We start from the raw sequence: 24,099 nt of genomic DNA, 5'->3' as shown, positions 1-24,099 counted from the left end.
CACATCGCTGCCTTAAACACCGGAGTGCCTTTTGACACCTTGACACCTTGGCACCTGAGGCATATACATCTCCTGAAACGCGCACGGCGGCGGTGCAACCATGTTTCCCTCCCCTGACCACCCGGCTAGTCCCAAACAGGGAACGGGCAGCGCACTCGCCCCAATAACTCAGCCACCGCCCATTGAAGTTACCTTAGTAGGCTAGTGCCCAGTGGGAGGGGCCCGGGACTCACACCTCAGGCTCATCCGACCACTCAGTGCACACCCACCAGGTGCGCAGCGTCTATCCCGGACTGGAACGGGGAACGACTGCCGACCTCAGCTCAACCTCTCTACCCTCTACTCCGTACCTAGTCACTAATGCACTTCCCGCTCACCTCGGCCTCTTGTTAGCGATACCACCCTTGCTATCTGTGCACCCTGATCGCCTGTCCAAGAACTCCGCTGCTGACCATCAATACGATCTGACGTGACTTGCTGTCCCGCCGTTTCCCCGGCATTTCCTTACTCATTCCTACCCGGTAACTCGGCGGAGACACTCTCCAGACAGCACTGCATCCCTTATCCCTTAGGCGGTCTCGACCACTCTGCGGTTCTCTTATCGGCAACTCCAAGCCCCCTCCCCCCCAAATCCATTCCCCGCGCAAGTTTTCTTTTTCAATTCAAATATAGCCCTCGGCCTTGACTGGAGGGCGCGTCGGTGTGGTCGCAACGGACACGGGAACAGTGGAGGATGAGAGGGAACCGCAATCGATGGGTGTAATACGGAAGAAGACCGCCTCGCGCGGCACCGAAGCAGGCACCAAGTATCATTGCGATATCTGCTCGGTTGATGTGACTTCGACGGTATACTCTCCCTCTGATACTTTGTGATTGTTTACATGACCTAACCTCGTCCGCGCCTTTTAGGTTCGCGTATCCTGTGCCCATCCCTCCTGCCACGAATACGACCTCTGCGTTCCCTGTTTCGCAGCCGGAGAGAAATCTAAGAACCATGACCCGTCCACACACCCGTTCCAAGTGATCGAGCAGAACTCGGTGCCCATCTTCCAGGAAGACTGGGGTGCTGATGAGGAGCTCTTGTTGCTGGAAGGTGCTGACATCTACGGGCTGGGGTCATGGGCCGACATCGCCGATCACATTGGAGGCTATCGCACCAAGGAGGAGGTTCGAGACCACTACATCAGTACATACATCGACAGCCCCAACTTCCCACTGCCGGAGCGCGCCGATCCTGACGACACCCGCCTGTCCGACTCCATATCGAAGGAGGAGTTCCAGTCGCGAAAGAAGCGACGCATCGAGGAGCGCAAAGAGGCCGCTAAGGCCGCTCCGCCGACCACGCCCAAGCAGAAGCCCACTGCTAGTGTGCCAGCGTGTCACGAAGTGCAGGGTTACATGCCGGGTCGGTTGGAGTTCGAGACCGAATTTATGAACGATGCGGAAGAGGCGGTGCAGCATATGACCTTTGAGCCTGGTGCGGGCGAGACCGCGAACGGTGAGCTGGATGCGGAGATGGAGTTGAAGATGACGGTGGTGGACATTTACAACTCGCGCTTGACGGCGCGCACGGAGCGCAAGAAGGTCCTCTTTGAGCACAACCTGCTCGAGTACCGGAAGAACACGGCGCTAGAGAAGAAACGTACGAAAGAGGAACGGGATCTGCTCAACAAGGCGAAACCGTTTGCCCGGATGATGAACCACGACGACTTTGAAGAGTTCAACAAGGGACTGGAGTACGAGCACAACCTGCGTCTGGCCATCTCGCAGCTGCAGGAATGGCGGCAAATGGGTATCGGGGATCTGAAGGGTGGCGAGAAATACGAGCAGGAGAAGCAACAGCGCGCCCAGAGGATGGCGCCGCAGGGCTCATTTGACCGGTTCGCAAGCACACGGCCGAAGCAGCAACAGCAGCCCGAACAGCCGTCGGCGGCTAGTCAGTTGACGACGCCAGAGCTGCCACTGCGGCTCCAGAAGGCCTCAGGCACCCCTGGCGCCCCCAAAGCTCCCGAGCCTCCCAGTCAGCCGATGAACGACTTTGACCGGATGTTTGCCTCCAACGGAGACGGGATCAGCACGCCGACGCCGCCGGCGAAGACCAAGTTCATTGTGCAGCCGCTGAATGGGGTGATTCCGTGGAAGCTGGAGAACGAAGCTGCCCCGGATCTGCATTTGCTGACAAAGGAGGAGGTAGAGGTGTGCAATGTGCTTCATATACAACCGAAGCCATACCTAGTCATCAAAGAGACACTGCTGAAGGAGTCGATGAAGCAGGGGGGCAGTTTGAAGAAGAAGGATGCACGGACCATTTGCAAGGTAATGCTCTGCCGTTCTGGCTATCGACGATGTACTGACAACTCCGCAGATCGACAGTGCCAAGACCAGTCGGATCTATGACTTTATGGTGCACAGTGGCTGGATCAACAAGGGGTGATTTGACTACACGATTATCCTGATCTTGTGTGTGTGTGTTTTGTAATGGAGTTGGGAGGCGTTCGGAAGGGCAGGATGGATGTTGATGTGATTTGAATTGTATTGACCGACATGAATGATGCATAGCTTGATCTGACTGATGTTTGGTGTAGAAGATCTGTTGGAGTTTTTCTCTGAATACTCTGCTTAATTCTCTTCGAGCTCACTGACATGCTGTAAGTTGCGCATAACGGTAAATGCTTAAAGCCTCAATCTAAAGCCGAGCCTACTGTAGCTAAGGAAAAGGTCGAACCTCGGCAACTCCACCGCAGCCGTCCGTACTCCACTCCAGCGGGCGTCTCCAACATCTGGACTCCTTCCCGGAGCTTCCCCATAAATACTGATGTGCTACAGTACATAGCCCAGAACAACCACCATCAACAACCAACAACAGCATCAGACTTATCACCCAAACCTCACACCTTCCTCTCCTCAGCACAGAATCCCAACCCCAACCTAACCCGACTAAAGAACACCCCCCCTTCCCAAAAAAACCGAAGAAAATGACCACCCCAACCGCCAAATACGCCTCCCTCTCCTTCCCCCTCCCCCACATCCTCCTCGTCACCCTCAACCGGCCCCGCGACCTCAACTGCATCAACACGGAGGGCCACGCCGAACTCGACGCCATTTGGGGCTGGATGGACGCCAACCCGGCCTTACGGGTGGGCGTGCTCACCGGCAGCGGGAAGGCGTTTTGCGCTGGCGCCGATCTGAAAGGTTTGCCCATAAGCCCCAGTCCCCCCAAACCAAAACCCCCAACTGAGAATCAAAATTAAACTAACACCCCCAAAAAGAATGGCTCGCAACCACCACCACCACCACGACGACCACCACCACCCAATCCCAAACCCAGTCCCAACCCACCAAGCCCACCAACCCACTAGTCCCCCCCACCGGCTTCGGGGGGTTATCCCGGCGCACGGGCAAGAAGCCCATCATCCTGGCGGTCAACGGGCTCTGCCTCGGGGGCGGGTGCGAGATGGCCGTGAACGCGGACCTGGTGATCGCGTCGGAGCGGGCCTACTTTGGCTTTCCGGAGGTGGCGCGCGGGGTGGTGGCGTGGGCGGGCGCCTTGCCGCGGCTGGTGCGCACGGTGGGCCGCCAGCGCGCGATGGAGATGGTGCTCACGGGCCGGAAGGTGAGCGCCGCCGAGGCGCTGCGGTGGGGGTTCGTGAACGAGGTCGTGCCCATCGACGCGGAGGGGGAGCCCGAGCGGGATGTGGTGCACCGCGCCTTGGAGGTCGCGGGGCGCATTGCGGCCAATAGTCCCGACGCGGTGGTGGTGAGCCGCGCCGGGGTGAATCGCGGGTGGGAGCGGGAGGGGGCCGATGAGGCGACGGGCAAGCTGATGGAGGAGTGGATGGAGAAGTTGAACGCGGGGGAGAATATCAAGGAGGGGCTGAGGGCCTTTGTGGAGAAGAGGCATCCCAAGTGGGTGGATAGTAAGTTGTAGTACTCAGACATAGGTCAACTACAAATTACGAAAGGCAAGAGAGAAGTCATAGCGTATTCGTGCATTTGGTATATGAAATGCTCAGTGCTCTGTAAGTACATGAATTATCAGAAGAAAAAGAAAGAAAACGCAAAGCCTATGCTGGTATCCCATGCTCCGTTCGCGCCGACCATTTGTTCGCCATATCCCGTATGATTCTTCGCCGTCCCGCGGCTGAACCGGTTGTACAGGCTTCCGGATTCCAGATCCGTGATCAACTCGGAATTGCTGAACTCGCAATGATCTTCGTGAACATCGTAAAACATAACAAATTATCTCATTTACGGCGAGATAACCGTTGGAGACTCGACTTGCTTAGACCTTGACTCCCTGCACCTTGCGCACCCGCTCGAGGACTGCAGGGTACAGAGGGTGCTTCTCTTCCAAGCCGGTCAGGTGGCTGGTGGCCGACTCAGGGGACTGTCCCTCGAGGATCTCGGCGAGTTCGGCACTCTCTTGGTCACCAGGCACGTTCTGGAAGCGCAGAGCCATCTCGACCGCGTCCATCAAGGCATCGTACTTCTGACCGCGCTCGGCGAGCTGGGCAGCAGGGCCAATGAACCGCTCCTTGCGGGAAAGCTTGCGCAGTGGAGCGCGTCCCACACGATCAACGTTGTCCTCCAAGTAAGGGTTGGAGATACGCTGGATGATCTTGTCAACGTACTCCTTCTGCTCCTCGTCTGAGATCTCGTGCTTGTCGGTGATAAGGGAGGCAGTCTCGCCAAGGACCTTGTGCACCATCTCCTTGATCTCCGGATCAGCCAATGCCTCGGCGATCATGCGCTTGCCACGGATGTGACCAAAGTAGGCTGTGGTAGCATGGCCAGTGTTGACGGTGAAGAGCTTGCGTTCGATGTAGGGCTCGAGGTGGTCAACCCAATGGATGGCAGGGATATCTGGGTGGCCGAGTTCGCCAAAGGGAGTCTTTTCGACAACCCATTCGTAGAACTTCTCGATGCGGACGTTGAGACCGGCATTGGGAGGCTGATTGGGGACAATACGATCGATGGCCGAGTTGGCGAACTGGGCACGGTTATACAGAGTCTCGACGCGGTCTTCGGCGGTGTGTTGCTTGATGAAACCGTGGAGTGTGTCAGTAGCACCAATGGCGTTCTCGCAAGCGATGACAGCCACGGGCTTCTCTGCTGTGCGCGCATCGATACCCTTGGCAATCACAGGGGCAATGAACTTGAGAATGTTGGGACCGACGGCACAGGTGACGACATCGGCAGTGGCGATCTCTTGGATGACATCGCTCTCGTGGGTCTTGGAGTTGATGGCGCGGAAGTTGGTGATGGTCTTGGTCTTCTCACCTTCCTCGCTAACCTCGGTGACTTCGTACGAGTCTGCGTTCTGAAGGGCGTTGACGGTTTGGTCCATCACATCGACGAAGACGACCTCGTAGCCAGCCTCATGGAGAAACTCGGCAACGAAGCCACGACCGATGTTACCACCGCCAAACTGGATAGCCTTCTTAGCCATGATGAAGTGCTGTGATGAGGTATATGGGGTAGAGAATGATTGATAGTAGTCAAGAGATGTAGAGTGGGGAAGTAGAAGTCTTGGTGATAGGTGAAAGGGTCTCCTGATAGGAAGAGAAAAAGGTGGAGGTAGAGGAGAGAGATGATTGATGTGAGAGTTGTTGATGTTGATGGTGAATGAAAAAGGAATAGAACAAAAGGATTGAGGAGGGGGATTAGAGGGGTATTATATGAAGCCGCAATGGAGGGAGGAGCAAATCGAAGAGGGGGAAGGAGGGGAGGGGAAAGAGAGGGGCGCAGCAACACATCCAGTGATACTGTGAGAAGCAGGCAGGCAGGCACGATAGAAACATAGAGAAAGTCCCCAGTCGCGCGGTATGTGCGGGACATGGGAATGGCAGCCGGATTGCATAGATCATTGGTTGGTGGAGCAGGACAATGACCTCAACTCTCTCAAACAAGACTCACCAATCCGAGGATGACGTGAGGGACCCCTACCTACTACACCAAACGAACCACCATACCGTCAACCGTGCGGTGATCCTAAACAGGATATTCCAACTACTACATTGCAGCTAGCAGGTAGCAGGGTGGATGTAGCTATCCTTCTGACTCTGTCTGGTGAGAAGGTCCATGTGGTGGTATGCTTCCATAATCATGGCATACTCAACAACATCAACCCCAAACAGCCACGGCCGGTCTCCCGATCCCTCCCGACCAGTTAGGTTGATAGTGATCTTGAAACCACTCTGTCTACTACGACTGGTCTATATTAGACTCCTAGTACAACTACACTACTACTACCCTACCCTATCCTACCCTGGTCATTCTGCACTTCCCCGGGTTTGCGGAGTACATCGGCCCGGATAGGAATGTCTTCCCTTGGCACAACTCGGCTTGAGGATTCAAACGACACGAGGGGTACGAAGACCTCTTCCCGAGTACGGCCTATGTTCTTGGATCGATGATGGTTTCTGGCCAGTGGTGAGAGGGAGAAGTGGAATGTCATCATCATCAGACTGGGGGGGAGGGGCGGTAGTCGTTCGATCAAACATCACATCGTCATGCCGCTGGGGAAAACGAGGAGGAAAGAGACCCACTGCTGCCGGTGTCAGTCTCGCTGAGAACTACAACTTCCTTACACTTACGTCGTAGTCTCGGTCTTCTCGGTCTCCCCCACCCTGTGACGTTATTCTCTCCTCCACCGCGTCCTCCCAATTACTGGCTCCATCTTGAATTCGGCCCTCATCGACTCGGTCCAATTCCATCTCCCAAAGTTGAAGACAATTCATGTGGGGCTTAATACCCTTACTGTCTCCCCCAGCTTTCTCGATCCTTCTCGATTCCTCGCCTTCATACATGAGTTCAAAGGAAAGGCACAAACGACTGTGAGGTCTCACTCAAACGTCAAGTTGAATGTTCAATCAGTACAATACAGTAGTAATAATACAATGGGACTAATTACGAGTACTAGGGAGTTATTTGCAGTTACACACCAATGGCTTCATCGCCGTTTCCCGCCCGGCCCAATCCATTTTTTCCCTCACTTTCCACCCATTTCCATCCGTCCGATCGGCCCCCTTGTCGCCTTCTTCCCTTTCTATCTTCCGATTCGTTTTACAGTCCCGTTCATAATTCCCGCGTTCTTTCTTACTCCGTACCTGGTAACCCGGGCTATTCGTGCGAACGCAATGTTACCGAATCGTCACTGTGGTGACTGTGCACTTCCGATTTGGCATGATCTTCCAGCAGATCGTCAGGGCCTTCGTCAAATCCATCATTGTCATCAGGAACATCGTCCACAGGAGGTCGACTGCGGTCGATCAACACCATCACTAACCCTGTGGTGCCCCCAATCAAATACAGCCCTGTTGCTGCCCAAGTGAGACTCAGGAACTGCGGCCCGTACTCCGCTGTTACTCCGGCGTCCTGCCCATGGTAGCTGACCAGCTTGACAAACTGGAATGCAATCACGGTCGCAATGATGGACGAGATCCCAAGCATCACGAAACTCAACTGCGCACGGGTCAGTATCATTCGTTGAGAACCCACATTTCGCAAGACGGACGGGATCATACCATCATGGACGACACTTCCGTTATCGTTTGTCGCGGGCCGCGTCTGAGCGCCCACCACGCCCTTTCCAACAGCGCCAGGGCGGCCACCCCGGCTCCCAAGCAATAAAACATTCCCATACTGCGCGATGTCATCTGGAAGGCATAAAAGTCGTCGGTGATCGCGCTGGGCCACCCCAAGTCCGCCGGGGAGGTAGTATTCCCGGTGTCGGCCCGGATTGCAGCATCCGGATCAAAGGAGAAGAACAACGCTCGATCGGAGCAGTTGTTAAAGTCCTTGTGATTCACCCGCAGTTCTCCCTCGCAGTATGACATGACATGGATGGAGTAGAAATTAGCGATCTCCGTGCCCTGGCTGATGTTTGAGGTATAGATCTGTCGTAGATGTCAGAGGCTTGTCTCAACTTTGACCTCATCTGGTGTTCCTTTGGCGATGAAAGCGGGTTAACTCACCGTTAGGATTGAAGTGTCGGGCAGTACACTCGTTTGTGACCCCGCGAAGAGGCATATTAGTGTCAGTATGAAGGCGATAAATGCTGCCACCGTCGGCAACCAGTTCACTAGACGACTCATGGTGCAACGATACCGCTCAACTTCTGCTGTCAACAAACAGGTTCTGTAGAATCAACTTTGATTGCAGCTGTCCCAGACTGGCAATGAGATCTCATGTATACTCTTCGCTATCGGGCCTATGAGATCGTCGAGCATTCCTTGAGATGGCCAGTCGCCAGCAAGATTTAGATGAGGAAATTCGCGGACTCGAACTTCGCTTCTTCCGGTACGTCTCGCTACTTAATTGAATAGCACAATGTTACCGCGTTGGCTTGAAGGCGATCCCAATTGGACACGAGATGCCATTGGAATGTATTGGCCTGAGAGGTCAGGCAGCGAATGCCGCAGCGTGGAAAGACTCATCGTCCGCCAGCGTGAAGAATGTGCGCGCCCACCGATGGTATTCTCGGCGCACTTGAATCGTGATCCAACCCAATTTTCAATGAACAGATTCGATTTCCGCGGTCAGACTGCGAGGGGATGGTGACATCCTTGTCATTCTAACCCTCAAATCCATGAGCACACTGGTCCATGGGTTATCATGACCCATTATGCTTGCAGAGTCCTCAGTTCACTAGATGTCACACTTATGACCGGGATGTGGATAGTGTACTATGCACTTTTGCGCCATAACGACCCATGGTTTGGTCTGGAGTGTAGCAATGCTTGTCTACCGTGGAGAACTATTGTCTAAATGTCGTATCTCTGCTTGCTGTCAGCCAGTCTTCGTATTCTAACGCTAAAGCCCCCCGCACGCCCCACTAATGGCTGTTACCCCGGATTTGGCACGTGGCGCTCGCTGCTGACGCGAAAGGTCTGAGCAGCTGAGCTGGACTTACCCCGCGCTTTACTCTCAATGTGGCTCATGGCCAGAAGCTCGGGGTGGTCATGACTTTCGGATACAGAGCGATCCTCCTTTCATTGAGACAGTACCCTAACACAGTCGAACGCAATGGCCTTAATCGTACACTATCTGCGTCTGAAACCGACCCAACGAGAGAACCTCTTTCGACTCAGCCTTCACCCAATTCTTCTTGACCCTCGCCCTTACCCATTCGGTGGCAGGGATAGCCACCTCCTTCTCATCCTGCCTTCCGTGCGAGTAATACCCCAATCGCCTGAGCAGCGGACTATCGATGGCTCCAAGATTCATCTCATCCGACGGCCTTACAAAATACAGCAGCCCTAACCGATCCAGCCCGACTTGATCCTCTGGCGGAGACACGACACGATGGACCCCACTCTTCAGGTACCCATTCGATAGAAACTCTACAATATCGGCGATGTTGACCGCGGCATAGCCTTCGGGAATCCTCAGCCACTGCCATTCTGCCTCCGCCGATCGTTTCACTTGTAACGCCGCCACTGGCTGCTGAAAGACAAACGTCAGGGTTCCGAAGTCTGTATGGCCTCGTGTGTAGATATGATTGCACCGTCTATTCTCCTCGGCCGACCTTGCCCTCGACATCATATACCGGAGCGCGCTGTCGCAATTCGCCTCGTAACGATGGCCTCTAACCAAAGCCTCTTCGTCTGGTAGTTCCAGCACAATCGCGAGAAGCCGGAGGATCTTGTGCGCCACATTCTCATGAATATGGCGATGGACCTGCTCGATCTCCTTCCAGTGCCGGTGAATCACGTCCGGCTGGGTGCGCTGCGTCTGTGGGATGAATTTGAACAGGTTGTACATCTCCACCTTGTCTGGCTGGCCCGGGGCGAGCTCGACGCTCCCGAGAGGGCGGTAGCCATTGTAGTTTCCTTCTTCAAGCGGAGCGCGATACTCCAATCGTTCTTCGAAGGGCAACGCGTAGAACTCTTGCCCGATGGCGTACTGTCGGTCAATCTGGTCTTGGGTGAGGCCGAAATTGGTGATGTAGAAGAAGCCTATCCTCTTTCTTAGCTTGGTCTCCTTTCCGGACTCGAGCCATCTTATGCATCAGGAAGGGCAAAGACCAACCAACTTCATGCGCAGCTTGCTTCAATTGTTCCGCTAGTTTGGCTTTGCCTTCTGGGGTGTCGAAAAGAGAGAGATCAAGGGTGATGAGGTCTGCATAGTCGACTGGCTCGCTTGTCAGTGAGCTCTGCCACCATATATGGTCAGTAGGAAAAGTACTTACGCAGTTGCGTTGTCTCCGGCGGATGGACGTATGCCTCTAGCGGCTCGGATGAACCTTCGCCGTGTGCTGCATTTGCGGTAGGTGCTTGGATCGCCATGGCATGTTTGTGCTCAATGAAAGTATATGAGATATGATCCGATCAGCTGGTACAGCATGTTGCAAGGCTTAAAATTCGAGACACTGGTGGTTCTGGCAGTCTTGCTTGGAGGCTGTCTTACCCCGCTTGATATCGACTGACGTGATCGTAGCACCGATTGACGATATTGTTCAGGTCGGGAGCGAATCGTTGAGTCGCATGCTGTGTCACTACCAATTCTGGAAGTTTCAAATGCTAATTGAGCTGAGTTGATACTCAGTGCCAGTCGCTATCATTCAGAATGTAGTGTTGTGACCAGGCGGGCGGAGGGGATGCATTTCCTAATCGGGTTGTTTCCTTCTATGACAGGGCCTACTACTATCTCCAGCGGCATCCCGCAAGGCGTACCTCGAGGCTTACAGAAGCCTTTCTCATTAGCTTTTTTCTTCTATTCTCACACGATGTACACGCCAGGATTTCCGATATTCAACCCCACCTCATACAATTCGAAACCCGATCTAGACATGAACCTGAAGCCTTGTCAAGATCTTACAGGGAACATACATCGTCAGAGAAGGTAGCCAGACTGCTACGCAGAATCATGCTCATGGGGAAGCTGTGTCCTCCCATGGCCTGCCTTAATTGAGCACACAATATTGACATCGTGGATAGAAGCCTACTATATCAATGTGAGCTTGCTGTTTATCAGAAAGCTACCTAAGCAGGCCAGTCACCAATCAATCAATGATGGCATTGTCCGGATGAAATGGAGTTGAGATGCTCTGGAACATGGCGCTTAATAGTAGGTGAGTATCGGCTTGGACAAAAAACAGTCGACCAATTAGGCTCGAACGAATTGCGGTGAGCGCGCTTCAAACCCTTCCCTGAGGTGTTTCTTGTACAGTGCCTCTTGCTAACAACTTCCCCAGAGCCACTCTGACACTGCAGGCAATATGGACTTCGACCACCTCGCAGAAGAGAGATCGAATCTGATCTTCCAAGTGTGGCTCCAGAATCTACTGCGAAACTCACCCGAGGAGCTGGCGGGGAAGGTTGCTTCCCGCCACCGTGCTGGCACACCCGTCAAAGCCGCGCCGCTTGCCAATGGCGCTTTCAATGTTTGTTACCGCGTGACCTACGATGACGGTCATCGTGTTGTGGTCCGGTTCACTGCTCTTGGTCGGATCGTCGCTCGTGGGGAGAAGGTCGAAGACGAGGTCGCTATCATGCAATATGTTGCCCAGCATACAAGGGTCCCTGTCCCCAAGGTTCTGGGTTCTGGAAAGTGTGTGGTCGGCCCATACATCGTGATGGACTACATTGAGGGCAAGCCGTTGAGTGGGTATCTGAGGGAGCCGACCCAGGGACTAGTCACACTGCGCTCGAATATCAACATGTCTGTCTTGAGAACAGCATATATGGCCATGGCTGAAATCTTGTTGGGGCTGTCGAAGCCTGTGTTCCCATTCATTGGGGCTGTTCGACTGGACGAGTCCGGCGACTGGACGGTGCAGAAACGACCACTCACCTTTAACATGAATCGACTTGCTCAGTTCTCCAATATCGCTCATAGTATATTTGGCCAAAAGCGCTTCGACAATGCAGCAGATTATTTCGAAGAGCTTGCCCATCATTATATTTCCACCATTTGGAGCTACAGCACAATGATGCAGTAATGGATGAGGCTGACTGCCGGAAGAAGTACATTGCGCGTTGTCTTTTCCGCAGGCTGTTGCGTGATATCTCCAAGGAACACTGCAAGGGCCCCTTCAGGCTATATTGCGATGACCTCCGTCCTGACAATGTTCTTGTCAATGCATCAAGACTGGCTGTCACTGGAGTTATCGATTGGGAGTTCACCTATTCGGCTCCCGTCGAATTCACATATGCGGCGCCTTGGTGGCTCTTATTGGAGAAGCCGGAAGACTGGGAGACCGATCTTGATCAGTTCGTGGTGCGCTTCATGCCGAGATTCAACACATTCCTCGGGGTCCTCAAAGAGTGTGAGGCCAGGAAGATCCAGGACGGTTCATTATCTGCATCTCAGCGGCTATCAATCGCCATGGAGAAGTCTTTGGAGACGGGATTGTTCTGGATCTGCCTCGCTTTACGCCACAGTTCCATGTTCACGAGATATATTGGAAGTTTATCGATCCGAGGTTCCATGGCCCATTCGCATCAATCGAGGATCGAGTGACTCTGCTTAGTGCGGAAGAGCGGGCTAACATCGACACTGTTGTGGAGAATAAGATGCAGCAGGCCAATGAGGGCACTTTGGTAGCTCATTACAGCATTGATGAGCTGGTTGATCTATAGCTCTTGCTCCTCTCGTCCGTGAGTCTGGATCAGATGGATGCTCGCGTGAGAGCTGGGCTATCGGCTCGCAGAGTACGACAACGTAGACTGATACTCTACATCACCTACGCTTAATGGTGCACAATCGTACGTTCAGAGATCATGGCTTTAGCACTAAATAGATAAGGTAGACAGAACACACTGCTGGGTGTGATACGAGCGAATCGCTGTTCCTTGGGGATGGCATGCTTCGGGCAGCTTCAGGTGCCCCGGGTGGATCGTATTCGGGTTTATATAACGAGACGAAAGTCCTCCAACGATGACGAGTAACTCAACTTGTCCTTAAAATCGCCACGAGCTTGCCCATGAAAAAGTCCCCCTTGCCGTGTCATGGTGCGTGACACTCCGAACAAGTGTTCAGCTTCAAGCCTCGGATATGAAGAATCTGCGTATCAAAGTCCCCCTTGAAATCCAATCTGCAGAGGCAAACCAAGCCATCAAGCGAGATTAATCCGAAAACCGGATAATCATACTCTCATCTGTCGGCCCTATATCTGAATTGAATTGTTGCAGCTCACCCTTCCTCTCACTTTATGATTTGGCTCAGATTATGTATAGAGATAACCACTCAATCCCCGGTCATCACTCATCATGAATACTAGCATAGACCTAGACCGGAGACATGTGAGGATGCTATCACGATACCGATGAGACCACGTTGGGTGGGGGCTACAACGTATCCTCTGCCTGTTGCCGTAGCAGTAGTAACATCCCTCATAACCCATGTATCCGCGAAATACCCCCTTGATACACATTCGCGTACCATCTTCCTTACAAAAAAGGGGGGAACAGCCTCCCATGATCATCGATCCTCGAGTCGATGTATCAGAGCATCGGAAAGTCGGCTTCCGGGGGCTTATCCGCAGATTAGGAACGAGGGGACCTGGCCTGGCTTTGGATGTGATTTGCGAGAAAGTAGTGGAATGTTAAAACCTTGGTTGAAGTAATCGGTTCATTGCCGGGGGATCGAGGGAGGGTGGGTTACCATTTCGGACGGTGAAGCCGCTCCACGGCCTGGTTGAGACCTCCGTTGACTACTTGTACACGTGAAGCTTAGCCGCAGTGATGCATACTGCCATTTTAGATGGTACCGTGGCCGAGTACCAAGCCATGCATTGGGTCGAGGGGAAAGATGGATGGGATGAGTTATTGGATAAGTGCTTGGTGATAGTTTTTTATGATATACTCTGGCTCGTGTAGGAGTATTCTCCATCGGGAGAACACGATGTAGATGGTCAACTTCTGATGTCTGCGGTGGCGTAGCTGATGCAGTGGGATCGGATATACTATCGACCCCTCCGCTGACAGGGCTACGGAAGGATTCATGTACTCATACTATGAACGTGGCGGAATTTTCGAGTCTACGAATCGCTTACCGTGAGTTATTGGACAATTTCTCAGGTCGGTACAGCCAAGCGCTGAGCCAAGAGAATTGAAGGACAGACATTACCTCACTACCACCACCACCCAAATCACAGTCTTCGAATTAGAGTGTTCGAGTAAGCCTTGTGTCCATGCAAGGGCTTGGGACTGTACCACCGTCGACGATTACACAAGGCAACCGACCTGATGACCGGTGGCGCGGGCCGGGCTACACCCGAGTAACGGGTGAGCGAGAGCCAGTTCACTCGGTGATAATGCATCGTACATGACTAAGTAAGGGGGGGGAGAACCCACTTAAGACATCTGCACGAACTAACACAGAGCGGGTGTATCGGCTGCCGCGTTGGCATTCCTTCGACGCCTAGCCTAGTAGCCTTCCAGACATGCAGGGTCGAAGGTGTGGCAATGCATAAGCAGCGCCAGGATGATTCTAGGCAGAGCACTCCAAGAAACAAGGCTGCGAGCCAGTTCGCCCCGAAACCACCTCTTCCAGCCGGTGGCGGAAACCAAGCCGTGTGTTCCCTGGGCGAGATATGAGGCCAAGAAGGCTTGTGATACACACCTTCAGTCAAGCTTTGCTTGGATGACGGAAACAGATACCAGCCTGCGCATAGTGTACTCTATCATCAATCCATGTACAAAAAGCAGGACTTCATGCCATTGTAGCGGTCATACTTCATCGAACCACTCTTTCAACGGATCTCTACTCGAGGAGACCGCGTCTGACCACCATCGGCTCTGCTGGATCTCGCCTGGCTGCAATGTCAGGAGATGAGCGGTCGATCTCGCTGAACGCCGCGCACTACCGGGCCATGCGTGGCACCTAGATCCTGCCATTTGATGAAAGGGGGATCAGGGTCCAGAGCTCCCATGCATCTTGCCTCCAGCTATTGCCCAACTACCAGAGCGCGTGGCCAACATGCTGCACTAGGGCCGGCCGGGTAGCTGTTTCTAGATGCATACGCAGCATGGCGGCCGGCCATGATCCATGAAGCTCGGGATGGAGCTGGAAGGAGCAGTTCGCCAGACGATCCCTAATTTCGGTCAGCTCTTCTGATGTAGGAGACCCTGTCAGCATCCAAGATTGCTGATGGTAGGCCCGGGTAAGGGGAGAGGAGAGGGCCAGATAGCCACGAGGCGGAACCCGCGGCTCTCATTGGACCAAACCCAGGACCGGCTTCATACTGCCAGGAGGTGTAGTATGGTGATGAGACCCCTATCTCTCTTTAAGGTTTCAAGGTTGATATCGGTCAAATCCGCTCATCAGAGCATTTCCATGACGAGACGTGCGCCGTCATCATCCGACAGACAACAGATTTGATGACCATGATCGGGCTACTGTGACTGTGGCACCTCGTTCCGGTATCCTGCACGAGAATGATGTATAAGCTGACTGAGATGCACCGTGGAGCGATGCAGGCAAGGGATAGGTCCAAGGAAGGCGGACGTAGTGCCATGTGGTCGGCCGACGTCTCCATCCGTGGAAACGAGCAGGAGCCATGAAACCGGATGGATCTTTTAATCAGGCGATAATGAGAGGGGGGGGAGCACGTCCCAGATAGGCACAGGAGCACGAGGGCAACAAAAGACGGGGAAAGGAAATGAAAGAGGGGGGAAAGTGAAGTTGTTGACAACTGGGGAAGGGTTGGCGGGAACGTGCTGGCAGGACGCGATGCGACTGGCTGGCGGACGAACAACTGCAGCTGCAGTGCCAAGAAACGCCAAACACCAGATTCAATTGATTGTTCAATTGTTCAATTGTGTATTGGACTCCTCTCCTACGCACCTACGTATGCATCGGCACATGTTTAGACTTCGACCACGAGTTTCAGCCCAGGTCAAACTATGTGCGCGTGTTCCCATGAGCCATGTCTTATTCCAAAAAAAAAGTCTATGGCTGTCGTGGCTGTCAGTGTCAGGCGGACGAGGACCGAAGGAACGTAAGGACGAAGGACAACGCAGAAGATATTCTCGGGAAATGCATCATTCAGCTGTAAGATCTAATGGAATCGAGATAAAATCAACATCATGATGAACATTATTGTGTAACACATTGAAGATCCGAGCGGAGCCCTCTTGCCGCTCTCACTGCCAACCCACTTGCCCTCGAATACTCATGTCCTGTACTGTAGACACTGTAATGACAGCGCACGCTCTCTCTTTCCTTTTCTGGGGACAAAGGACCCAGCCAGATTGGTCCATTTGATGCAGGTCGGTCTTTTTCGCAGCATCGTGATTATTAGGTAGGTAGGTATTCTTAGATCCAGATCCAATAGATCCCCCGGTCTTATGGTTATCTCCCCCGTCCCCCGGGAAATTCCTACAATTAAAATAAGAAAAAAAAAAATGGGAGCCCTGAGGATGATGCCACCAACCTTGAATTTCATGGTCCACGGGGACTTCGGGGCCGGCCACTGCAGCTTCATTTCATAGTGGGGTTGCGGGCTGCCAACATCTCATTGGACCGAGGTAAATCCGGGCGGGTGATTCTAGAAGGCGGTCAATGTCGATCGAAGGCGATTCTGCCCCCACGTGCGCCCTTGATTGGTCCGCGGCGGAAGTTTTGCAGTGGGAAACGCCCCTCACGCCCGCCTTTCCGCACCAGGGTTGGTCTTTCTTCCTCGGCGGGCTCAACCTCAACTGACTTCCGCCACAATCATCCATCCGTGACCGTTCGTCCCCGTCCCAGGCATTATTCTTGAGAATTATTCATCATTCTGGTTGGATTGGATCTTTGGGGGGGGTAAAAAGAATGCAATGCAATTTCTTATTTTAGTTTTATGCTACCCGGCAGATTCATAATCATATGCAGATAGACGGGGTTTTTTCAATTCATCTGGGTGGATGTGACTGTGGGTGTGGGTGCGAATGATTCTCGGAGGAAGGAACTGAACTCTGCCCGGGAACGGCAAGCTGGGTTGGAAACTGAACCTCTCCTACCTACCTAATACCACTGCAATGCCAACCAGGTAAGGTACTCAGTACCGATGAACCGCCCCGTATTGAATTTCCTCCCTCTCATGGGAACTTTCACCCGCTCCGGTCTCTCCGGTCGTAAAGCCGCGACGAAAGGCCGAGAGGGAAGACAGAACGAACAGACAGTGGCTCCAGTATTACCTATTCAATATTCTTAACTGGGTCTAGGGCCTAGGCACTGGGGCTGGCGAGAGTCCGCCTTCCTGCATCCCAGTCGACACGACTTGCAGCGCAGTGGAACCCTTCTTCTTCCTTTTTTCCTTTGCATCCACTCCGCTAGAACTAATTCTTACTTCCCCACCCGCCCGCCACCACTGTTGGATCTCGCACTACCTACCAGACTACGGATTACCCAGAAACCCCCCTCCGTCGACCCATGAACCACACACACTTTACCCCCCCAAGACCGGCGTCCGGCTTATCACGTCCCACCATTTGCACATGTGCCTGGGGCGTGACGGTGGGCTGTTGCTGGTCCGCCCAGCCCAGAGATTTTCGGAATATAAGATTGACGGCTGGCCGCTGTCCAACAACTTGGCCTGCATCGTGTGTGACGCCTCCATCACGGTCAACGCGCCCGTTCTTCCCTTCTCTCCTCTGTAGGGGATCTTTCTCAGAGCGCCTCTTCATCTTGTCAAAGTCTTGTTGCGACAGCCAAGCCGATTTATCATTTCACATCGTCCGACAAGATGGCCACTCTCGGTGCTCAGGCCCCTCATGGCCCTGACATGACCGGCACCCATAATCCTCTCGAGGACATGGATCTCCACGAAAAGGGTGCCTTCGATCAGCTCATTCGTCCCGATGACAGCTATACCCCGGATGGTACCTACTGGGCTGATTTGCCCCTGGTCAAGAGAGTCAAGTTCGTTGGTTCCTACGATGCCCAGGAATCCAAGCGTGAGCTTCGTGGAATTTGGGGAATGATCAAGGAGGACCCTCTCTCTCCTGTCTCTTATTACTTCCGGAATATGGTCCTGCCTGGTGCTGGTCTTGGTCTCGAAGGGTAGGTCCCCCCTCCAACGACTCTTTCCGAGGGTGCCACCAGTTTTGCTCACATTGCTTTTTGCGCCTATCCAGTTACGTGCTCTTCTCTATCGGAAACATCAAGCCTCTCTTCCAAAACTCCTTCAAGTCCTGCTGGAAAGAATTTGAGACCTGCGACAAGCAATGGATTTACGCCATTGACTATCTCGAGATTCTTGGTATCATTGTCGGTCAGATCCTGGTCGGTATTCTAGGTGACTGGTATGCAATTCGAATCCGCAGTTTGTTAGTTGAATCTCGCTGACCACATGATTCAGGGTCGGTCGCCGCTGGGGTTTGATTCAGGATGCCACGATCATGCTTCTCGGTCTGATTATGCTTATCGCAGCTTGGGGTGTGAACGAGAATGGCTGGATCATCTGCTACGCCTGGTCTCTGTTCGTCTACGGTGTTGGTGTCGGAGGTGAATATCCCATGACTGCCACCAGCGGTATGGAGAATGCCGTCGGCTCCGGAAAGGTTTCGACCAAGGAGGATCGTCTCCACCGTGGTCGTAAGGTCACCAGCGCTTTCTTGATGCAAGGTTGGGGTCAGTTCTTCAACCAGGCTATCCTGATCATCCTGCTACTGATTTTCCACCATGGAAGCGGTAACCCTCCCTACTCCGCCGTTGCCGCTCAGTGGACCTACCGTATCTCCTTCGCCATTCCCGCCGTCGGAACCCTGTGGCTGGTCTACTACCGTGCCTACCACATGAAGTCTGCTAGTAAGCAGCTGGACGCCGCTAAGAAGAAGGCCTCTGTCACTGGTTACGATGTCAACTCTCTCAAGCTTACCCTCAAGTACTTCGGGCCGCGTCTTCTGGCCACCACCGGTGGTTGGTTCTGCAATGATGTCTTCTTCTACGGTAACAAGCTTTTCAGCTCCGAGTTCATCGAAGTCTTGAGCCCTGGCAACAACTCCATTATGCCTACATGGTTGTGGAGCTTGTGCAATGTCGGTGTCTCGTTGGCTGGATACTACTGTGCCTCCTTCTTCGTGGACAACAAACTCTATGGTCGCAAGTGGATGCAGATGATTGGTTTCCTGATGTGCTTCGTCATGTTCGTCGTCCCCGCTTTCCACTACGATTACTATATCCAGCCGGAGAACATCCACGCTTTCCAGGCTATGTACTTCCTGAGTTCCTTCTTCAACCAATTCGGCCCCAACTCGATCACTTTCTTGGTTGCCGCCGAAGTGTTCCCCACTCCTATCCGCGCCTCGGCTCACGGTATCTCCGCCGCTTGCGGTAAACTCGGTGCCCTGTTGGCCTCGGTGCTATACAACTACATCGGCACCCGCACCAAGTTTTACTTTGTGCCCTGGTGGGGTCTGGCTGGCATGGTTCTCACCTGGCTCTTCCTTCCCGATACCACTGGATTGGATCTGAAGGAGCAGGAACGTCGTTGGCAATACATCCGTGAAGGCCGTGAGCAGGACTACCACGGCCCTGCTATCCACTCCAAGCACTTGTCTGTCTGGGAGCGTCTGCGCGGTGTTGGAAAGAACTACAACGCTGAGCTTGATTACAAGCAGAAGGTCGAGGAGTTCCGCGCTGAATGGGAGTCTGCTATGGCTCGCAAGATGGATGAGACCACCAAGGGCGAAGACTACCTGCAGGACACCGACGAGTCTCTCCTGGAGGGCCACGTCCACTCCTACTTCCACCGCACCAGCCCTATGTTCCGCGGCATGGACAAGCCGGCCACGAGGACGGATAACTTCGCTCTCCCTCCGGCTGCGCAGGATGACTCGGAAGAGTCCTTCAATGAGAAGACCAACCATTAGATTATGTTGAATGATTCCCTTTCTAGCACTTTGAAAAGACCATCGGCGTGATGCATTGCATGTGGCATACCCCAATCCGGGTTGATGATGCCTTTGACTCTTCCTTTCTTGCTGTTTCACAATCTTTGTTTTTCGAGCGAGTGGTTTTGCTTGGTTCTTGTTGTGGCCGTACACCTCCTCCCAATACCCAGGTACATACATACCTACTTTTAGTATATAGAAGCTGATTAATACTGCATCCTCCCCAATGCTGGGAATACATACTTTTCATCGTGACTTTCTTTCTCTTGCACGACTTTGGCCTTGTAGTATCCTTCTTCTTCACATTGCTACCCCAGGATTGACGATTTACAGTTTCATCGGAGAGCAAGTGACATCGTCATCTGGCCCCACGGCGTTCTCGCACGTCGTCATTGCCGGCCTTCCACTCTCCCTGCCGTTTTCGGCCGACTAGGATTCTGCCGGCTAATCGGCCCCGCTAGTTCGGAAAAGGCAAGCGATAAGCAAAGGCGGTACCTTCATTACCTTGTTTATCGCCTCGTTATCACTGATAGTGATATGTCTGCCTCGAATTTCCTCTCCACCCCCACTCGTTATCACCTGCAAGATTATCTGATCTTTGGCGCTGCTTAGTCTACTAGGTAGCCAATTTCCTTTACCCTCGGTTACCTCCAGGCTCTCTGGTCACATCGAATAAGGAGAGGACTCTCACTTGCCGACTAAAGAGCAAGCAAGAGCCCAAGTTTTCTTCGCTGCTATAACAAACAAAACCTGTGGTCTGTCTTTTTCTCTCTCCTCCTACCTGTATAGTTTTTGATTGCTACTTTTTGTGGGATGGATTTATCTAATCTTTTTTCGTTCAAGGGCAGATAGTCATTGAAGCTCACTGTCCTCGAAGAAACGGCGATAACATAATTCCCATTGCTGTTGCTGGACTGTAATTTTTTGGTTTCAGGATCCTCTAGACCGGCCAGGATAGAGCAAAGCAAAGCAAATACCACAAGCAAGCAAGCCAGCCAACAACAACAACAACAACAACAAAAAGTTGAAGCAGAAAAGCATGCCCCTCTTCGCGTTTGGGTCGAATGGTTCCGGTCAATTGGGCCTCGGGCATGAGGAGGATGTCTCCGTGCCGGCGCGATGTGTTTTTGAATTTGCGGAGGATGCAGCGCAAGGAGAGGTTGACGCCCCCAAAGGAGGCGACGTGGTTCGTATCGTGGCGGGAGGGAATCATACTTTGGTGTTGGATCGGAGGGGCAGGGTTTTTGCGGCGGGGTGGAATGGGGATGGGCGGTGTGGGATTCCTAAAAGGGAAGAAGGGGGGGAGGGGGAGATGGTGAAGCGGTTTCGGAGGGTGCGTGCTGTTGTTCCAGTTGTTGATTTGGGGGGTGGTAAGGGTGAGGGGGATGTTCCTAATGCAGGTGGTGGTGGTGGTCGGGTCTATGATACGTTCACGGGGGTGGCTGCTACGTGGGAGGGGACGGTTTTGGTCGCTTCTGAGGAGGAGGAGGAGGAGGGTCAGGAGAGCAGGGATCGAGTGTTTGTGTTGGGGTCGGGATTGAAAGGGGAACTGGGGTTGGGGAAGGGGTGTCTCCGCGCGAGCGCGGGCGGCGTCGCGATCCCGGATTTTCCGCCGCAGGGGATGAAGGTGCGGGCGGTTGCGAGTGGGATGGGCCATACGGTGGTGGTGCTCTCTGATGGGAGCGTGTGGGCATGGGGCGCGGCGAGGAAGGGCCAGTTGGGGGAGGCGAATATCCCGGACAAGGTGGTCTGGAGGCCCCGGAGGATTGAGGGGTCCGAGGGGCTGGGGTTCCGGGCGACGGGGGCGGCGTGTGGGCGGGAGTTTACGGTGATCATTGGCGATCCTGCCAGGGGGGAGTTCACCGTGCTGGGCGCGGTGGATGATAAGTGGGGGATTCGTTCGGGGGTGTCTGCGTCGCAGGTCAAGGAGAAGGCACTACGCGCTGGAGGGTATCGGGCCATCGAGGTCAGTTGGCATGGCGTCTATGTACATCTGGATGATGGGGAGGTGGTGGCCTGGGGCAGGAATGATCGCGGACAGATTCCGTGGACCAGTACCGTGGACTTGGGGCACGGCAAGGTGGTGAGGGATCTGGCGGCGGGGAGCGAGCATCTTCTTGCTCGGCTGGATGAGCGCACGGTCGTGGCCTGTGGTTGGGGCGAGCATGGGAACTGTGGTCCCGATACCGATGCGCAGGGCAATGTCAAGGGGAAGTGGAACCGGATTCCCCTGCCAGATGGCGAGTCCGACATTGTGGGCGTTGGCGCCGGTTGCGCGACAAGCTGGATCATCACTGCCTAGTGTTGACTCCGACGCGGCTGTGGAAACCATCGAGTGGCTGACAGTTGGCGTGTCTGTCTCGATCGGTGCATGCCCGGGCGGCGATGCGTGATTGCTTAATCGAACAGGCCAAGGCCATGGAGCTGACGGTGTTAGCTCCCTCGTCGATTTCAGGTGGACAGGGGACTTGAAGTTACCTGTGAAATGCGCTGGGTGGGCGGAATGCCCGTCTCCTCCTCTTGGTCCATTTCGGCGGCCTCCGACTCCTCGTTGGGTACCCGCGTCCTCAAGCTAGCGGTGAAAGTGTCCTTGTTATCAAGTCAGTAACCCGCTGCAGATGGAAGACGGTAATACTGGGAGTCGTACTTTGTCACCCGTGGCATCCCAGCCAAGCTCGTCTTCGGCTGGAGCCTCCTCGTCATTCGGCACGTCCCATTGTCTGTCATCATCCGCAGGTACAAAGAGACTATCGAATTCGACTGGCGGTTGAGGTCTCTGGGATTCTGCGGGGGTCTGTGAAGCTCGAGCGGACGTTCCGGTAAGAGGGCGGAGAGACCGACTCCGCGAGGACGGCGGCGGCATTCGACTTGCGTCGGTAGCAGGGGGCCTCTGCTGACTCACGTGCACCGGAGCAGGGGTCTGCCTTGCAGACAACTGTGGTGCGGCGGCTCGAGACGAGCTTGGCCCATCGTCTTCGACGGCTTCACCTCTCGTCATCAAGGTAAACTCGGATTTGACACCCTCAAGCTCGTATGCGAATTGCAGCGGGCGGCAGGGGGTGGTAAACCGGGCAGTGAGTCTGGCGTGGACAATATCGGCATGCGCAAGCACAGCCTTGAAGTCCTTCAGGTTGATTGCAATGTGTCGATTGTCCTCGGCCAGGTAATGCTCAAAGTCCCGTTTGTCAATGGCCACGGAGGTATGCACCGGTTGTCGCAGGATTTCTGCATAGAAAGGTATTTCGTTAGCATAGACATGGGCGAGCAGACTATTAGTTAGGAAACTTGGAACCTTTTCCATCGGCGATTTTGGTAGTGAAGCTGGTGAAAACGGTCTTGCCGTGCTCGGAGTAAATGTCCAGTTGCTCTGCCGACGGTCCAAAGTGGTCGGTGACTTCTTTCAGAAATTTGGGCTCGATGCTCCATTCATTCGTCGCTCTGGACCGGTCAAATGTTGCATGCTGGATATAGACGGGCTCGTACGTGAGCTTGTAGAGCTTGATGACACCTGAGTCGTCAGTATCAAGATACCCTTGCAGTAGAGGGCAGGGATAATCACCGAGTCCGCATATTAGTCTGATGACGAGACGGCACTCCGTCTCATCGGGATTGTCTTGCAGCTCGAACTCGCATCGTTCGACCGAGGTGTCCTTGTTACGGCCGCTTGCTCTTCCTTTGAAGACGGACACGAGAGCCTACTCCAATGTTAGCTAAAGAAAACCCCCTTGGTGGTGGTTGATTTAGCCCAGGGACCACCCACTTTGATCAACACCTGGCAACAGAACTTATGTGATTGAACACCTGCAGACATATTGCGTCTATCTACCCCAAATGAGTAGGATTCGAAGAACTTGTCTGCATCGAAGGCGAAGGCGGCGTAGGCTGTCTTGGTGGAGTTCAAGACGCTCAAGCGAAGCTTGATTTCGTCTGTGTGAGTTACTTCAGGACTTCCAAGCTACACGGAGACAGCATCACCTACCAGATCGAATTCGGCTTCAAATGAGACATTATCGCCAAATTTACCTAGGCACATCAATGCATCGTGTAGTTGATAGATCGCCTCCGGGGAGAGGGAGAACGACAGGGACGCCATGTATGCTTCTTATCGAGAATGAGTGACGAGAACTGGGATCACGAGCGGTGCTCTTGTGTCCTTCTCTACACCCTCTGGTTCCTTATCACGCCGTTTATCACAAATTGTCTTTGTTTGGTCTCGGATAAGTTCTCCATGAGTGATGCAAACCCGCCGCACGTCGACCGCTAGTTAACCCGACACGAG

General features: G+C 53.7%; 9 protein-coding genes across 9 annotated transcripts; 5 read left to right on the top strand and 4 right to left on the bottom strand.

Annotated features, from left to right (window-relative positions):
* The first annotated feature begins 277 nt into the window (after positions 1 to 277).
* Positions 278 to 2,585, top strand: adaB (chromatin-binding transcription regulator ADA2). The gene is made up of 3 exons (XM_025669383.1): positions 278 to 846; positions 910 to 2,316; positions 2,366 to 2,585. Exons 1-3 carry the CDS (start codon positions 754 to 756, stop codon positions 2,432 to 2,434), a joined length of 1,569 nt encoding a protein of 522 aa, XP_025521924.1. The 5' UTR covers positions 278 to 753; the 3' UTR covers positions 2,435 to 2,585.
* Positions 2,586 to 2,975: 390 nt separating this feature from the next.
* Positions 2,976 to 4,181, top strand: BO86DRAFT_405050 (enoyl-CoA hydratase/isomerase family protein; the record flags this gene model as incomplete). The annotated part of the gene is made up of 3 exons (XM_025674057.1): positions 2,976 to 3,192; positions 3,270 to 3,917; positions 4,159 to 4,181. 3 exons carry the CDS (start codon positions 2,976 to 2,978, stop codon positions 4,179 to 4,181), a joined length of 888 nt encoding a protein of 295 aa, XP_025521923.1.
* BO86DRAFT_37400 (mannitol-1-phosphate 5-dehydrogenase) lies at positions 3,972 to 5,556 on the bottom strand. The gene has a single exon (XM_025670404.1). It carries the CDS (start codon positions 5,447 to 5,449, stop codon positions 4,283 to 4,285), a length of 1,167 nt encoding a protein of 388 aa, XP_025521922.1. The 5' UTR covers positions 5,450 to 5,556; the 3' UTR covers positions 3,972 to 4,282.
* An 840-nt stretch (positions 5,557 to 6,396) lies between these two features.
* On the bottom strand, positions 6,397 to 8,096 carry BO86DRAFT_423488 (SUR7/PalI family protein; the record flags this gene model as incomplete). The annotated part of the gene is made up of 4 exons (XM_025675401.1): positions 6,397 to 6,422; positions 7,263 to 7,464; positions 7,527 to 7,898; positions 7,977 to 8,096. 4 exons carry the CDS (start codon positions 8,094 to 8,096, stop codon positions 6,397 to 6,399), a joined length of 720 nt encoding a protein of 239 aa, XP_025521921.1.
* A 699-nt stretch (positions 8,097 to 8,795) lies between these two features.
* Positions 8,796 to 10,289, bottom strand: BO86DRAFT_426062 (putative oxidoreductase, 2OG-Fe(II) oxygenase family; the record flags this gene model as incomplete). The annotated part of the gene is made up of 3 exons (XM_025675504.1): positions 8,796 to 9,966; positions 10,037 to 10,134; positions 10,193 to 10,289. 3 exons carry the CDS (start codon positions 10,287 to 10,289, stop codon positions 9,034 to 9,036), a joined length of 1,128 nt encoding a protein of 375 aa, XP_025521920.1. The 3' UTR covers positions 8,796 to 9,033.
* A 932-nt stretch (positions 10,290 to 11,221) lies between these two features.
* Positions 11,222 to 12,647, top strand: BO86DRAFT_451944 (phosphotransferase family protein; the record flags this gene model as incomplete). Its single annotated transcript, XM_025676896.1, has 3 exons — positions 11,222 to 11,840; positions 11,891 to 12,392; positions 12,428 to 12,647. The coding sequence occupies 3 exons, from the start codon at positions 11,222 to 11,224 to the stop codon at positions 12,582 to 12,584; spliced, it is 1,278 nt and encodes a 425-aa protein (XP_025521919.1). The 3' UTR covers positions 12,585 to 12,647.
* Positions 12,648 to 17,190: 4,543 nt separating this feature from the next.
* Positions 17,191 to 19,810, top strand: BO86DRAFT_37297 (putative MFS phosphate transporter). Its single transcript, XM_025670367.1, has 3 exons — positions 17,191 to 17,988; positions 18,063 to 18,230; positions 18,287 to 19,810. Exons 1-3 carry the CDS (start codon positions 17,672 to 17,674, stop codon positions 19,797 to 19,799), a joined length of 1,998 nt encoding a protein of 665 aa, XP_025521918.1. The 5' UTR covers positions 17,191 to 17,671; the 3' UTR covers positions 19,800 to 19,810.
* Positions 19,811 to 20,459: 649 nt separating this feature from the next.
* Positions 20,460 to 22,320, top strand: BO86DRAFT_373683 (RCC1 domain-containing protein). Its single transcript, XM_025670390.1, has 3 exons — positions 20,460 to 20,575; positions 20,669 to 21,135; positions 21,196 to 22,320. The coding sequence occupies exons 2-3, from the start codon at positions 20,860 to 20,862 to the stop codon at positions 22,120 to 22,122; spliced, it is 1,203 nt and encodes a 400-aa protein (XP_025521917.1). The 5' UTR covers positions 20,460 to 20,575; positions 20,669 to 20,859; the 3' UTR covers positions 22,123 to 22,320.
* On the bottom strand, positions 21,916 to 24,033 carry BO86DRAFT_393777 (putative DNA repair protein rad9). The gene is made up of 7 exons (XM_025673089.1): positions 23,800 to 24,033; positions 23,581 to 23,736; positions 23,380 to 23,515; positions 23,113 to 23,328; positions 22,468 to 23,045; positions 22,299 to 22,409; positions 21,916 to 22,244 (listed from the first exon to the last, which is right to left on the bottom strand). The coding sequence occupies exons 1-7, from the start codon at positions 23,911 to 23,913 to the stop codon at positions 22,218 to 22,220; spliced, it is 1,338 nt and encodes a 445-aa protein (XP_025521916.1). The 5' UTR covers positions 23,914 to 24,033; the 3' UTR covers positions 21,916 to 22,217.
* Between the last annotated feature and the right edge of the window lie 66 nt (positions 24,034 to 24,099).

Source organism: Aspergillus japonicus, assembly GCF_003184785.1.
Source record: "Aspergillus japonicus CBS 114.51 unplaced genomic scaffold BO86scaffold_123, whole genome shotgun sequence".
In the NCBI taxonomy this organism is placed as follows: domain Eukaryota; kingdom Fungi; phylum Ascomycota; class Eurotiomycetes; order Eurotiales; family Aspergillaceae; genus Aspergillus; species Aspergillus japonicus.
This window is presented reverse-complemented; position numbering and strand designations above follow the sequence as displayed.

What these genes read in the sequence shown, in the direction of transcription:
- adaB (XM_025669383.1), top strand. Translation starts at nt 754, where the DNA reads ATGGGTGTAATACGGAAGAAGACCGCCTCGCGCGGCACCGAAGCAGGC. An exon ending in CGGTTGATGTGACTTCGACG is followed by an intron (nt 847 to 909) that starts GTATACTCTCCC and finishes CGCGCCTTTTAG; the next exon opens with GTTCGCGTATCCTGTGCCCA. An exon ending in ATGCACGGACCATTTGCAAG is followed by an intron (nt 2,317 to 2,365) that starts GTAATGCTCTGC and finishes ACAACTCCGCAG; the next exon opens with ATCGACAGTGCCAAGACCAG.
- BO86DRAFT_37297 (XM_025670367.1), top strand. Translation starts at nt 17,672, where the DNA reads ATGGCCACTCTCGGTGCTCAGGCCCCTCATGGCCCTGACATGACCGGC. An exon ending in GCTGGTCTTGGTCTCGAAGG is followed by an intron (nt 17,989 to 18,062) that starts GTAGGTCCCCCC and finishes GCGCCTATCCAG; the next exon opens with TTACGTGCTCTTCTCTATCG. An exon ending in GTCGGTATTCTAGGTGACTG is followed by an intron (nt 18,231 to 18,286) that starts GTATGCAATTCG and finishes CACATGATTCAG; the next exon opens with GGTCGGTCGCCGCTGGGGTT.
- BO86DRAFT_373683 (XM_025670390.1), top strand. Translation starts at nt 20,860, where the DNA reads ATGCCCCTCTTCGCGTTTGGGTCGAATGGTTCCGGTCAATTGGGCCTC. An exon ending in AAGGGGGGGAGGGGGAGATG is followed by an intron (nt 21,136 to 21,195) that starts GTGAAGCGGTTT and finishes GGGGGTGGTAAG; the next exon opens with GGTGAGGGGGATGTTCCTAA.
- BO86DRAFT_393777 (XM_025673089.1), bottom strand. Translation starts at nt 23,913, where the DNA reads ATGGCGTCCCTGTCGTTCTCCCTCTCCCCGGAGGCGATCTATCAACTA. An exon ending in GTTGCCAGGTGTTGATCAAA is followed by an intron (nt 23,516 to 23,580) that starts GTGGGTGGTCCC and finishes ACATTGGAGTAG; the next exon opens with GCTCTCGTGTCCGTCTTCAA. An exon ending in CAGACTAATATGCGGACTCG is followed by an intron (nt 23,329 to 23,379) that starts GTGATTATCCCT and finishes CTGACGACTCAG; the next exon opens with GTGTCATCAAGCTCTACAAG.
- BO86DRAFT_37400 (XM_025670404.1), bottom strand. Translation starts at nt 5,449, where the DNA reads ATGGCTAAGAAGGCTATCCAGTTTGGCGGTGGTAACATCGGTCGTGGC.